This window comes from Ochotona princeps, chromosome 10 (genome assembly GCF_030435755.1).
Source record: "Ochotona princeps isolate mOchPri1 chromosome 10, mOchPri1.hap1, whole genome shotgun sequence".
NCBI classification, from domain to species: Eukaryota; Metazoa; Chordata; class Mammalia; order Lagomorpha; family Ochotonidae; genus Ochotona; species Ochotona princeps.
Window position 1 is genome coordinate 75,371,478 of NC_080841.1, and position 12,989 is coordinate 75,384,466.

The 12,989-nt window shown below is 49.0% G+C and overlaps 1 protein-coding gene across 17 annotated transcripts in view; it reads right to left on the reverse strand.

The window, feature by feature from the left end:
- The window catches only part of SVIL (supervillin), a 205,351-nt gene that overhangs the window by 42,606 nt on the left and 149,756 nt on the right, over positions 1–12,989 (reverse strand). For 14 of the 17 annotated variants that reach the window (XM_058669655.1, XM_058669652.1, XM_058669658.1 and 11 more), the window contains 7 exons: positions 12,673–12,707; positions 11,890–11,951; positions 11,459–11,598; positions 9,350–9,448; positions 7,610–7,853; positions 6,790–7,366; positions 6,010–6,235 (listed from right to left, as the gene is read on the reverse strand). In XM_058669655.1, coding sequence (XP_058525638.1) covers positions 6,010–6,235; positions 6,790–7,366; positions 7,610–7,853; positions 9,350–9,448; positions 11,459–11,598; positions 11,890–11,951; positions 12,673–12,707 — 1,383 coding nt within the window. The remainder of the gene's footprint in view (positions 1–6,009; positions 6,236–6,789; positions 7,367–7,609; positions 7,854–9,349; positions 9,449–11,458; positions 11,599–11,889; positions 11,952–12,672; positions 12,708–12,989) is intronic. The other 3 variants (XM_058669650.1, XM_058669648.1, XM_058669663.1) reach the window with 1 other exon arrangement.

The window sequence follows — 12,989 nt, forward strand, 5'->3', positions numbered from 1 at the left end:
TGACCCATTGCCAGTCCCGGTAGCCTGTCTGTTCTGCCCTGGGTGGCCACTCCCTTCAAATAGCTTGGTTCTGCAGGCTCCCAAAGGTTCCGCACTATTTCCCAAGTCCACTCAGTCTCTGAGGTGGGGATGTGCTGAGGTGTACTCTATGATACAAGCTGGGCAAGTGGATAAGAAAGCGAAAGTTTGCAGTTCTCACACGAGAGCATGTTAAGGTCTGCATGTCGCACATGCAGCTGTTGCCGCAGGCACCAGGGGAGGCAAGGCCTCTTCTTCCCAGTGTCGGGGTGGGGGGTGCGGAGGAAAGAGGCAGGATTTGGGGATTCTGGGTCTGTTGCCACCCCAAGCTTTTTCCTTTGCTTCTCTTCCTTTCGCTTCTCTTCCTTCTTGCTCTGTGGCAACAGAGATCTCAAAAGCCCATTCACTTGGGCTGGCACCATGGCACCATGAGTTAAGCCTCTGCCTGCAGGGCTAGCATCCCATTAGGATACCAGTTCAAGTTCTATCTGCTCCACTTCTGATCCAGTGTCCTGCTAATGGCTAGAGAAGCAGCCGAAGATGGCCCAAGGCCTTGGGCACCTGCACCCACATGGGAGCCTCAGAAGAAGCTCCAGGCTCCTGGCTTTAGATTCGGCTAGTGCTGGCTAGAGCAGCCACTTGGGAAACCAGCACATAGAAGATCTGTCTTCTTCCATCTCTCCCTGTAGCTGTCTTTCAAATGAAAATAAATTTTTATGAAAAAGAACAACACACACTCTGCCTCCCACCTCTAAGGAACATCCCACTTGGATCACATTCCACCCTGATTCTAAATGCTCTGTCTCAGGACGCTCCCAGGGCAGGCACATGTCCTTAAGCATGGATCTCCAAATCTCTCTGTCTGTGTCCAGCTCAGCGTGCACATCAAAACTAAGAGACATCAAAAACTAAGACATATCCATCCCTTTTCTAATTCTTTGAGATGAAACAGGAAAAAGAATCTCATAAGATCAAATCATTAAAAGACATACTTGTTGCAGGCTTTGTGTTTTGGAGCAAAAGGTTGCAAAGCCTCGACTCCTGAGACATTCAAAGAGTACAGGCAGGCCAGGACTTCAGATCCCATGGGTGAGATCCTTCCAACTCCCACCTGCTAGGCAGAGGCACCAGGTCATGTGACCCTCTCTTACTTCCTCCAGGTAAGTAAGAGTTACTATTTTTTAGTTATTTTTAAGATTTATTTATTTATTTGCAGAGCAAAGTGACACACACACAGAGAAATAGAGAGAGAGAGACAGCGCAAGTTTCTAGTTGTTGGTTCACTCCCCAAATGTTTGCAACAACCAGGGCACCTGTCAGGCTGAAACCAAAAGCCTGGAAATCCACGGGGTCTCCCATGTGGGTGGCAGCGGATTTGTCACCTGAGCCATCTTCCTCTGCCTTCACAGGTACCTTAGCAGGGAGCTGGAACACAAGTGGAACACCCAGGACTTGAACCAGTGCTCCTCTGGGACATGCTGTCATCATAGCCGCTGGTTTAACCCACCTGTACTGTAAACCGACGACCTCAGTCCTCTTCCTGGCCTGCCTCCTCATGAGACGTCCGAATTACACTGTGCTGGGGGACCTTCTCAGGAAGCAATTCCCCGACAGCTCAGCTAGAGCCAGGGACGATATCGCTGACACAAATCCCAGGGCTTTCCCAGGCGGCCGTTAAGACAAAAGCATCTGGAATCACCTTGCAGGCCAGCGAATATGCCTGCTGACTGCCTGGCCACGTGTAAAAACCTGGATACAGTTATGCCTTGTCTATCAGAAAACAGGCCACGGTCACATGGCACATGTGTGTAGGTACGGGTGGGCAGCAGGGTTCAATTCCAACTCCTGCCACCTCAGTCACAGCCCATTTCGCCCCTTCTGCCATCTGCCATCTCAGAGCACCTGAGCTTGTGCCACAGCGCACCCTGGTCAGCCGGGGCAGTATGGACAGAGCTAAGCATCCTGACCATGCCCGCCTGGGCCATCCAGACAGCTGTCAGCGCTTTGAACATCTGCCACGTCAGGGTTGTTATTTGCAGGGCTGTGGTGTGGAGAGCTTGGGCATCTGCTTTTCTGAGCTGTGAGTCCAGGCAATGGCATCACAATAGACTATCCCCAGGGCCTGGGCTGGGCTGCCCTGCCATGTGCTTGCTAGGCCACCCGGGAGCAGCGTCTGCTCCACCTCATACCGGAAGTCTGGTCTGTGAGCCCTGGGTGATGGGAACAATTTCTTCCACAGAGCAGCTGGAGTGGGTTCAAAACTGGGATAACAAAAGCTCGTGCCCCTGTATTAAACACAGTTCATTCTCTCCTTTCAAACAATCACCAGCATTCTAGAACTGAATATTTCCTTGGGTGAAATGAGGCATTCAGAGGGAGCCGGAGTAAATTTTAAAAATCTTACAGGGCCAGTGTTATGGCACAGAGGGTTAAGACGCTGCCTCTGATGCTAGCATCCCATATGGGATGCTCCACTTCCAACCCCAGCTCCCTGGGGCTGCACCTGGGAAAGCAGCAGACTGTTTTGGGTCCCTGCAGCCACATGGGAGATGCAGATGAAGCTCCTGGCTTCCACCTGCCCGAAGACATTGCAGTCATTTGGAGATCTCTCTCCCTCTTTCTAGTTCTCCTTCTTTCTCTGCAATTGCCTTTTAAATAAATAACTAAATCCTTTTGAAAAGTCTGACAGATTCTGATGTCATTACACAAAACAGTATGAAAGTCCATGTAAACAGAGAGCCAACAGTCTTACTTTAGGTGAAATTCCACTATAACAAAACAGAGGGAAAGGAGTCCCACTTAGGGAAGAGCCACCAGTGATAGGTTGTCACGACGTACAGTCTTGGTGTTTTCAGCCAAGTGCAAGGTACATGTAACAAGCTAAACGGGGAATCACTGGTGATGCGTGCTATGTTGGCATAACTTGACAAACATAAGCAAAGCATCATCCTCTCCTAAACTGTATGTTAGCAATTCAGTTGAACAGAGGACTTTGGCAAGCCTCCCTTTACGTCACGACTCAGGGAAGACTGGGCTCAGGGGCTTCTCTGAGGCTGAGAGAAGTCACAGCTGTCCCCGGCCGGTGCAGGTACACTTGCTGTGTTGTGAACACCTCTGCAGGCCTTCCTGGAATTCCTGCAGCTATAGGAAAGGAGCAGCTCCTGGGCAGGTGCTTGGCATAGCAGTCAAAAGACACCACTTAGGATGCCTGCATCCATATCCCAGAGCCCGCCTTGGAGTCCCAGTTCCATTCATGACTACGCTTCCTGCCAGCGCACATCCCAGGTAAAGCAATAGGTCTGTGAGGTCCTGCCACCCCCATTGGAGACTTGGAGGGAGTTCTTGGCTCCTGACTTCCACCTGCACATGCCCTGGCTTTTGTGGGCATTAGGAAAGTGAACCAGCAGAAGGAAGGGTGTCTCTCTCATCCTCAATCTATTTTTATTTTTTATTTATTATTTTTTTTAAAGATTTATTTACTTTTAATGGGAAGGCAGATATACAGAAAGAAGGAGAGATAGAGAGGAAGACCCTCTGTCTGATGGTTCACTCCCCAAGTGGCTACAATGGCTGGAGCTGAGCCAATCCGAACCCAGAAGCCAGGAGCTCCTTCAGGTCTCCCACGTGGGCGCAGGGTCCCAAGGCCTTGGGTCATCCTTAACCACCCTCCCAGGCCACAAGCAGGGAGCTGGATGGGAAGCAGGCACTCAGGAATTAGAACCAGCAACCACATGGGATCCCGGAGCGTGCAAGGTGAGGACTTTAACCACTACGCTATCGTGCCGGGCCCAACCTCTATTTTTAAATTAAAAAAAATTAAAATTACTGAAAAAAGGAAAGAAAAAAAACTGCACATAGTCTGTATCTTATTTAAAAATGTATAAAAGGATTAGAGTTGTTTCCAGAAAGACACAGAGCAATTACTAATAAAAATTCCTAAAAATCAGTTTACTAAAAATCAGAAGAAAGCAGATCAAGAAATGGTCCGCAGTGGACAGGCCTGGGGTTCCTTCATCCAAAGTCCTAAATCCCAGCAGAGAGAACTGCCCAAGGAACTCCTCTGGAGGGCGTTGAGAGAAAGGCGTGTCATGTGGCATTTCCCCCTGGACTTTCTCTTTCCCTCCTCCTGAATGGTTCCTCTTCGGTGAAACACAGGGCTTGTATGTTGGTGAGCTTTATTATTGGTTCCCTTAAGTGAGAATCCTTTCCCTTCAGCCAATCACCTCTCAATAGTCGAGCCTTTGCAAACAAGCGTCCATGGAATCTGGTTTCTTGGAAGAAGGTGCCAGGCCCACAGGGCCTGCTTCATGACACCCCAGATCCCCATGGGATTCCCACCTTGGAGCCTTTCTTGAGCCTCTTCAGCCAAGTGGCTCTAATTTATTGGAAATTGTATTGATTTGCTTTGTTGATCTTGGAAGGCAGGGAGAGAGAGAGAGAGAGCTTTCATTCATCAGTTTATTCCGCAGATACCTGCACCGGCCAGCCACGGGCCTGAAGCCAGGAGCTGGGAACTCAGCCAGGGTCCACGGCACAGACAGCTGGGGCTCAAGGGCTTCACCGTCACCTGCTGCCCCACAGCGCATGCATCACCAGGCAGCTGGATGGGAAATGCAACTGAGACTCGAACCCAGGCAGCCTGATGTGGGATGCAGGCATCCCAGGGGAAACTTCAACTACTGGGCCAAATGCTCGCCTCTGTTGTGAATTTCGAGCAGGCAAAGGCAAAAGTACACAGGACTTAAAAATCTTACTAACTGGGGGCCGGAATTACGGTACAGGTGCGTCACATGTAGGGGCGCTGATTCAAGTGTCGGCTGCTCCATTTCCGATTAGTTCCCTGCTAGGTATCTGAGAATGCTTTGAAAGATGGCCTGAGTACATGGGCGCCTGCCACCCAGTGGGAGACCTGAGGGGAACGCCTGGCAGCCAACTGGGATTGAACTAGTGGGTGGGAAAGCTGTGGCTCTTCCTTTCTCTCTGCCTTTCAAGTAAATTAATCTTAAAAAAAAAAAACAAACCCTCATTACCAGTCGAAAATATTCCCACTATTTACGAGCTCATGAATAACGTTCAAAAAGCTTAGCTTGTAAGAAATGATTTTCGCTGTGATGTGGCGTATGGTTTTGCGCCATCTGAAATATATCTACAAATTCAGAGTGACCAAAGCAAATCTAACAATGCAAGTGGAGGGAGGTGTGTGGGCACGGCCTGGGCACGGCCTGGGCACGGCCTGGGCACGGCATGTTGCTGCAATCATCCCCCTCCCCCGGTCTGGCTAATGACACTGCCAAGCTGATGTCACCTTGCTACACGCAATTTTCCACCAGTATTGCAGCTTTTGCAACTTCATTCCACTGTGGGCAAAGATTCACAAGGAAAACGCACTCTGCAAACCATTTAGTATCTGTCCTGCCTCACTCTTTCCTTTCCATGCTGTATCTTTCTACTGAGTGGTGTGAGGTTGCAGAGTGATTTGAACTTCGAACGTAGTCTTTCCGAGCAATTCTCTAGGTACAAACTTCCTGGATGTGAGTCAGAAGTCACGCAGCTGACTTCATGTCAAGCCAGCAGAAGTGAGTTCATCTCAAGCAAGCAGTTCCTACACCACATCTTATCTTCATGCCTCGACACACACACACACCCTCTCGCACAATATCCCCACACATACACGCTCTCACACAGAGGATTTGGGGAAGTTCACTAAAAATTTGTGTTTTTTAAAAAAATTATCCATGCATTTTTTTCTCTTTTTTTTTGCACCACAGTGAGTTTTTTTTCTTCTAGCTCCACTCTCCATGCACTTTTTAGGTTCCTCTTGTGTTTCTGCAACCTATCACTGCAGTTTGCACCTTTAGGTAAATCTACAAGACAAACAGCAGAGACCTACTCCCATTAGTTATTGACGTTCATGACAGAGAGAGAGAGAAAGGAACTGAGACCCGAATACAGATGGGACAAAGCCCAGCCCAACCCTCCTGGCTGCTGTACCTCTCCTTAATGGACATGGTCTTGCTGGGCGAGTCCACGGTGCTCTCCCCGGCCAGCGCTTTGATCTCTCCGGCAGCGAACATGGCGCACGGGCTCTTGGAACTTTTCTCCAGGAGCCGCTCCGGGGACTCCTGCTGCCTCCAGGAGGCGGGGGCTGCAGGCGGGGCCACGGTCTTCCCATCAACTGTATCTGGCTGCTCGGAAGTGGACTCCCGGAACTCCGTGGCTGCGGACACAGGGAACCATGTCAGCACTTGACTTGGCCGGGAACACTAGCCTCCGGCCACTCACCCCATCCAAAGTGCAGCGTTTGGAGGCCAACCCTGGCCACACGGAGGATTTCCCGCTTCACTTGCATGTAGCCTGGCGTGGTAGTTGTAAATACAAAAAGAGTGAGCCTGTTAATGCAGAAACTGGAGTTCAAGTTCTTATCAGTTGGGCTCACCCAGCCCTTGGCCCTATGGGACCATCGGTCAGCTTACAACAGCAGCCAGCACACCAAAGCAGCTCAGGAGGCTGCCGGAGCTGGCCAGCGTCCTCAGAAACCCTCCCCAAGCTGGGTCTAAGGGCTGCGGGCACTCACTATGACTCCACTGAATCAGGTAATATTTAAAAAGAAGGGAGCCTGGGAAGAGAGTTTAGTGGTGACCTTTTTCATCCACGGCGAGAAAGGTGTCCTGCTCTGCCCCTTAGCAGGACTCATAATGCATGTGTGCACTCTGCCAAGCAGAAACTAAAACAGCAGGGGCTTCTGCAGCCCAGAGGGCAGGAGGCGTTTACCTCGTAGCGAGAACTTTCTTTTGGCGACATCCACCTCCAGCTTTTCTGCCAAGGGCTGTCTGTCCTGCAACTCCGCGTTCTCTTGGGCACTGCTTTTTGCACTGGAAAATTCCTTCAGTTCCTCGCCAGCCGGAGTGGCTGCCGGTTCCAGACTCCCTCTTCGGGGAACTGCATACAGGGGTTCCCTGGGGCCGTCTCTGCTCGGGATGGGGTGCCAAGGCTCCCCGTCCTCTGGCAATCCGGGTTTCTTCACGCCACCGCCGCCGTCTCCCACCACCGAAGCTCTCCTGCTCTCCGGCTCTCTGCATTCTCTCGACATTCCTCTGCTCCCACTCCCCTCTGCCACAGGCTGCCAGGCGTGCGGCTTCAGAATGCTCCTCACTGTGGCAGAATCAACACTCTCCATCCCAGAAGGCAACTTGTCCTCAGGGGCACCCATATTGTCGGCGACGGTGGCGGCAGGCGCTGGCAGCTTCGCGCGGAGCTCCCCAGCGTACATGGCGGGGACGGCTGAGGCCACGGTGGACACGGATGTGTTCACGGTAGGCGAGAACGGGATGAGCTTTCCACTCTGCACCTGCCAGTTAGAAAGAAGTCAGCCAGATAGACACTAGTGAGGGACAGATTGCAAACAAAAGGCTGCTGTGGCGTGGCTGGCCTGTGCCCCTTAGTCCCGTCCAGATGATTTTCAGCCAGTTAGAAAAGCAAAGACAGAAAGAGAAACATACCCATTCTGCTTGTATTTTGGGGGGACTCTCAAATTCTTAGTTAATGCATTTTACCGGCCAGGGACCTTACCGGTGACAAGGAGCTCACGCACCTGCTCCACCTCTCCGAGGGTGACGGGCTGCGTCTGATAGCGGGCGTTCTTTCTTCTCTGTCTCAGGTCAATTCTGTTGCGGGTGGAAATGGCTTTGGAGACCGGCTGGGATAGTTTGTTAAACAAGGCCAGCTTCTCCGCTAAGCTGAGAGTGGAGGAATCAGGTTCTCCCAGTTCAGCATCCTCTTTGCCCTCGATTGTCGGCTCCCTGGCTGCGGTCTTTTGCTGAGCAGAAGCCTGTAGCCTGAAAGCAATCACCCGTCAGAGACAGACCTGAGAACCCACTTGCTCCTTCCCTATGTAGATTAATTTGCACCCAAGCCTCACTGGCCTTTGCCATGCGCTAGTTTTGGTCCCTTACCTAAATGCAGGATTTTTTTTGTTTGTTTACAATGAGCAGAAATTATTTCTAAACTATGGAAGCTAGACCTTATCTTAGGGGAGACAGGCTGCATGGTTAATGTCACAGGAAATAAGGCTCTAGTGGACCCACAGGTGTGACCTGGGGCCCAGTCACATTCTACAGAAGTGGCTCAAAAAATGGCCATTTTTTTTTTGTTTGTTTTTCCATTTTACAAACACTGTCACCTGCTACCAACCTAACAAGAAACACAGGTGATTGCAACACTTCCAGGCACCAGGAAGGCCTTTTTCTTCTCACAGATTTCTACCAGTTTTTAAAAGCGTGCTTAGACTGTCATTCCCAGGACGTCTGAGGAGCGGGGGACAGTTCCTGCCACTCTGGAAGGGTTTCCTAGACAGCACGACTTGGCCACAAGCAAAGCCGGCTCTCAGACTGAGCGGGTCGCAGGTTCAGCTGGACTCCCGTCAACCACTGCTTACAGGATCACACAGAGCTGCAAGCGGCCCCCACAGGCAGACGCACAAGGGGGCTCATGGCGAGGCCGTGACAAGCGCCCTTTGTCATCTGTGCTGCGTGAGGCGAGGGCAACACCACCAGCTCTGGATGACACCTTCTCCCTGCACTGCTGTTTTCTCCCCTTATTATTTATTTTCTGAGTCTTTGTGTTTTGGCCCGCAACAGTACAATAAAGAGGACACTGTCGAGGCTTAAGGACATCACTTGAAGACAGCATAATTCAAAATAGGACAGTGAACTTTCCGAGTTATTTGTTGAATCCCCAACGATGTCAGCCCTGCCTCTCCCTAGAGCAGAAACCGAGGGGATTATTTGAACACATAGCAGGCTACTTCAACCAGGTCATGGAAAGATAGGATGCAAGGATCACTGGATGGTGCGTCAAAGGGCTTTGAGATCCATGCAGAATTCCTTCCTAAGGCATGCTTTCCATGAACTTCCAGAAGACTCCCTCCTATGGGTGCTTCCATACATCAAAAACAAAACAAAGCAAAAACAACCGAGCCCAAGAATTTCAGCATTCATAGTAACACCCCATTTTTCTGTTAATTTTGATGAGCTGTCAACAGTTTGGATGAAGGATGAGAGTTTTTAGGTTATTATGGAAAACAGCAACCAGACACAAGGGTAAGTGGGTTAGTGGATATCTCATGGCAATACAGAACTCAGCAGGTAGACCAGATGTCTTTGACGCAGGCCTATGTGAAGTAGACACAGACACCACGGATATTCTCCGAACAACTCACTACACCGACTCACTTGTCACACACATGACAGGCACTCAAGACTGTAGGACATGATGCTACCCAGCTCTGTTGCCCTGGGTGCCACATGCAGCTGTTTTTTTTTCTGTCCAGTACCTGGCAGGTGGCACCGTGCTCTTAGCTACTGTGGGGTTGGCAAGTCTCGCCATGAGTGGGTGGGTGACCCCAGCACGCGGAGAAGCAGGGATAGGATCGCTAGAAAAGCAATGACCAGACAAGAGATATTCAGAAAGACAGAGAAGGAGAGAAAGCAAAGTTGTAGCAAAGAAAGCAAAGCTGTACATTCAGCAACATTCCCAAACAGCAAGCGTTTGATTACTCAAAATGATCAGCTTTGGGAGGGGAAAACAAAAGTCTCAAGAGAACTTGAATCAAGTGCGTGATCAACGGCCCAGTTTCAAAGAGGAGCTGACAAAAGCTGAGAGTGGCCAGCGGCAGATCGGGAGATTGCGTGTCCATTTGAGAACGCTGTTCCTGATCTGTTAGCAAGAAGTGTCCTCAGACACCTGCTGAGCACATGAGATAGAGACTCCGGGATCCCAAGGACAGGACCGTCTTTTCACTAGGCATTGTTCCACTTCCATGGAGAGCTGCTTCTTAGTCTACACCCAACACTCAGCTGCTTTTTTGTTTGTTTGAAAAGAAACACACTGACTGACTAAGAGTACTTAGTTAAGTACCACAGTGTACTTAGCCATAAATATACCAGGAAACTGAGCAGTTTCTTGGGAAGAGAGCTGGGGAAGGCAGCCCGGTGGCAGGAGACAAAAGCACGTTTTCCTCAAGAGGCCGCCCGGGATGGCGATGGGTCAGGACGAAGCCACCCTCATTTTGTCTGGACGGCATGCACCTGTGTCCACGGGAGGCAAACAATACAAGGGCCAGCAAATTAAGCCACTTCTTGCCATGCCAACATCTCATGGGACATGGATTCAAGTCCCAGCTGCTCCACTTTCCATCCAGTTAATGCTCCTGAGAGCAGCGGAGGCTGGCCCAAGGGCTTTGTCTCTGCTACCTGTGTGGAGAGCCCTGGCTTTGGCCTGCTCATTGTGGCCATTTGGCAAGTAAACCAGCAGATGGAAAAATCTCTCCCTTTCTCTGTCAAACAGATAAACCTTTTAAACAGTTTCACCAGATTGATGCAATAATCTTCAAATGACTTCTTAGGGAGTTAATTTAGAAAGTATTGGGATATACAAGGACACTTTAAAAAGTCCGCAGAAAATGGAATTGTAAGTTCATCCTGCCGTCAAAAATGTTGAAATCCAGGCATAACTTTTTCATGACATGCATTCTCCGCTAACTGGTAAGATATTTCATATGCGTGGATTTGAAACATTCTTCACACCAAAATGAACTTGCATTTTAACTCCGTTTTTCCATGAACGTTTTGAAGTACTTTCATGTAACTCAAAATAAGACATTTGGAGAGCGATCAAATCAATAATCAATTTAAAAATATTTCTGACGATCATCTGAAAGCAAAATGAACCTCTGTCTTTTAGAGATTCTTAGATGAAATGAGAAAGTTTGATCAGAAATAATGAAGGAGGCAGTGGGGAGTGGATGCACACATGGGATACGGGCGGTGAGAGGCCAGCCAGGAACTGCTAAGGACTGAAACTGGGTTCACCGCAATGAATTGCCTTCATGCTTTAACTTTTCCCATGGTTAAGGAGATTAAAAAAAAAGACATTGCATACATAAAGACAAATCAACAAAACCCCTCCTAAGGCTGGTGCTGTGGCATAGCAGGTAAGGCCAAAGTCTGGGACATCAGAATCCCATTCAGGCTGTTCCAGCTCCCTGCTAATGCTCCTGGGAAAGTAGCAAAGGATGGCCCAAGTGCTTGGACCCCTGCACCAAAGTGGGAGACCTGGATGAAGTTCCTTACTCTTGACTTTGGCTTGACCTGGTCACTGTGGCTATCTGGAGAGTGACCCAGCAGATGGAAGCTTTATAACTCTGCCTTTCAAAGAAACAAAATAAACGTTAAAAAAAAGGAAAAAAGAAACACGCATGTTCTTCTAGAACTTCTGTAAGTTGCAAAGTTTATAAAGAGACAGCAGCAAAGAAATCTCCACCTACCGACTTCTCTATGGCTTCTCTGCATTTGCCTGCGCTTGAAACTTGGCCACCTCTTGCTTTAAGAAGAGGTTGTGCGAGCCCTGTCAAATCCAGAAGGAAGACCCCGAGGGTACTTACGTGGCTGCAATGACCACCTCCTCGGTGGTGATGGGCTGGGTGTGGGATCTGTCCTGCAGGCGCCTCAGCCTCTGTTCCACCGCTGCATTGCGAGAGCGCCGCTTGGGAAACTGGGGTTCCTCGAACGACTTTTCCATTTCCTGTAAGTGGAGATGCAGTAGAAACCTTATCCAGTCATGGAAGAGAAATGGGGTAGCTAGATGTGTCCTCTCTGTGCTCCTGTAGGACCCCAGGCTACAGAGCCTGTGCCACTGAGGGTGGGCACGAAGTGTGACCTTGGGGATGGGACGGCGGGGATGGAGGTGGGGTTGTGAGTCACAGTGCAGGGAGAGTGTGGCAGGCACACTGGGACAAGGTGCCCAGAGCCCTGTGCTGGAAGAGGATGCAGACTTCAGATAACACTTTTTTACAAGCAGATGGGCACACCTTACCCTGAACAGGAGTCTTTTGGCAGCTACACTCAGCTTGGCCCGTTCATCCACCTTTTCTTCATCTGTGAAAAGCCACAGAAGACAACTGAACATTATTAGAAAAACAAAACAAAACAAAAAACCCAAAAAACAAACAGAAGAATTAGCTCTGGAAATTTGCCCGAGGCTGACTTGGTAAGAATAAGCATTTTCACAGCATCACTGGGAATTTTTTTCCCTTGTAGGGAACCTATGGAAATGGAGACCCAACCCAACCCAACCCAACCCAACCCAATCAACCCAATCCAGTGCATCCCAACTCTACCCACTCAGCTCAACTCAACCCAATCCAACCGAACCAAACCCAACCTGACCTAATCCAATCCAACTCAACCCAGCCAGACCCTACCCAATTCAACCCAACCCAACTATGTGGATGGTTGATTTCTACTTCGTGTTGGAGAAACTGAGATTTTAGAAGAGAGCTAACAGAAGGGATTTCTTTTCTTTGTTGTGAAACAAGGAGTCAGAACCAGAAAAACCTACTTCTTTGGTTCAAATCAGTTTCTTTGTTTTTCAAAATTTGTTCATCCCAGGCTTGTCCACCTCGTCTCAAAAATAAAGGGAGAGTAATTGTGAAGTTCTAATCAGGCTTGCTGATAGTCACAGAAAGAAAATTTGCAGGAAAGTAAGAAATCAAGAGTATCTTTAATCTTCTTCTCTCAAACAGACCAAAAAAGTTCTTATTTCAGTCTACTCTAGATGAGAAGACGTGCAAGAATTAAAGGAAAAATAGATACTTGCCTTCTGCAGTTGGCATTTCTGAACTTGAAGTACACCTAGGAAAGACATCAGCAAATAATAATGCAGAAATTAGCAGATGGAAGTTGAAGATCCACAGCAAATAACATGTGACAAGCACAAAGAGTAATGCCTTTAAATGAGCCTAACAAACAAAATGCACAGTTGACAACAACAAGTAAACAAACATCATCTTAGTGGCAAATCTAGTGAGTACATAGGACATCAGTTTATTGGCAGTGCAGAGTACGTTTGTCCACAGCTCACAGCTTCACTTCAGAGAAAAGAACAAGCTATTCGACACAGGTCATCATTAATTC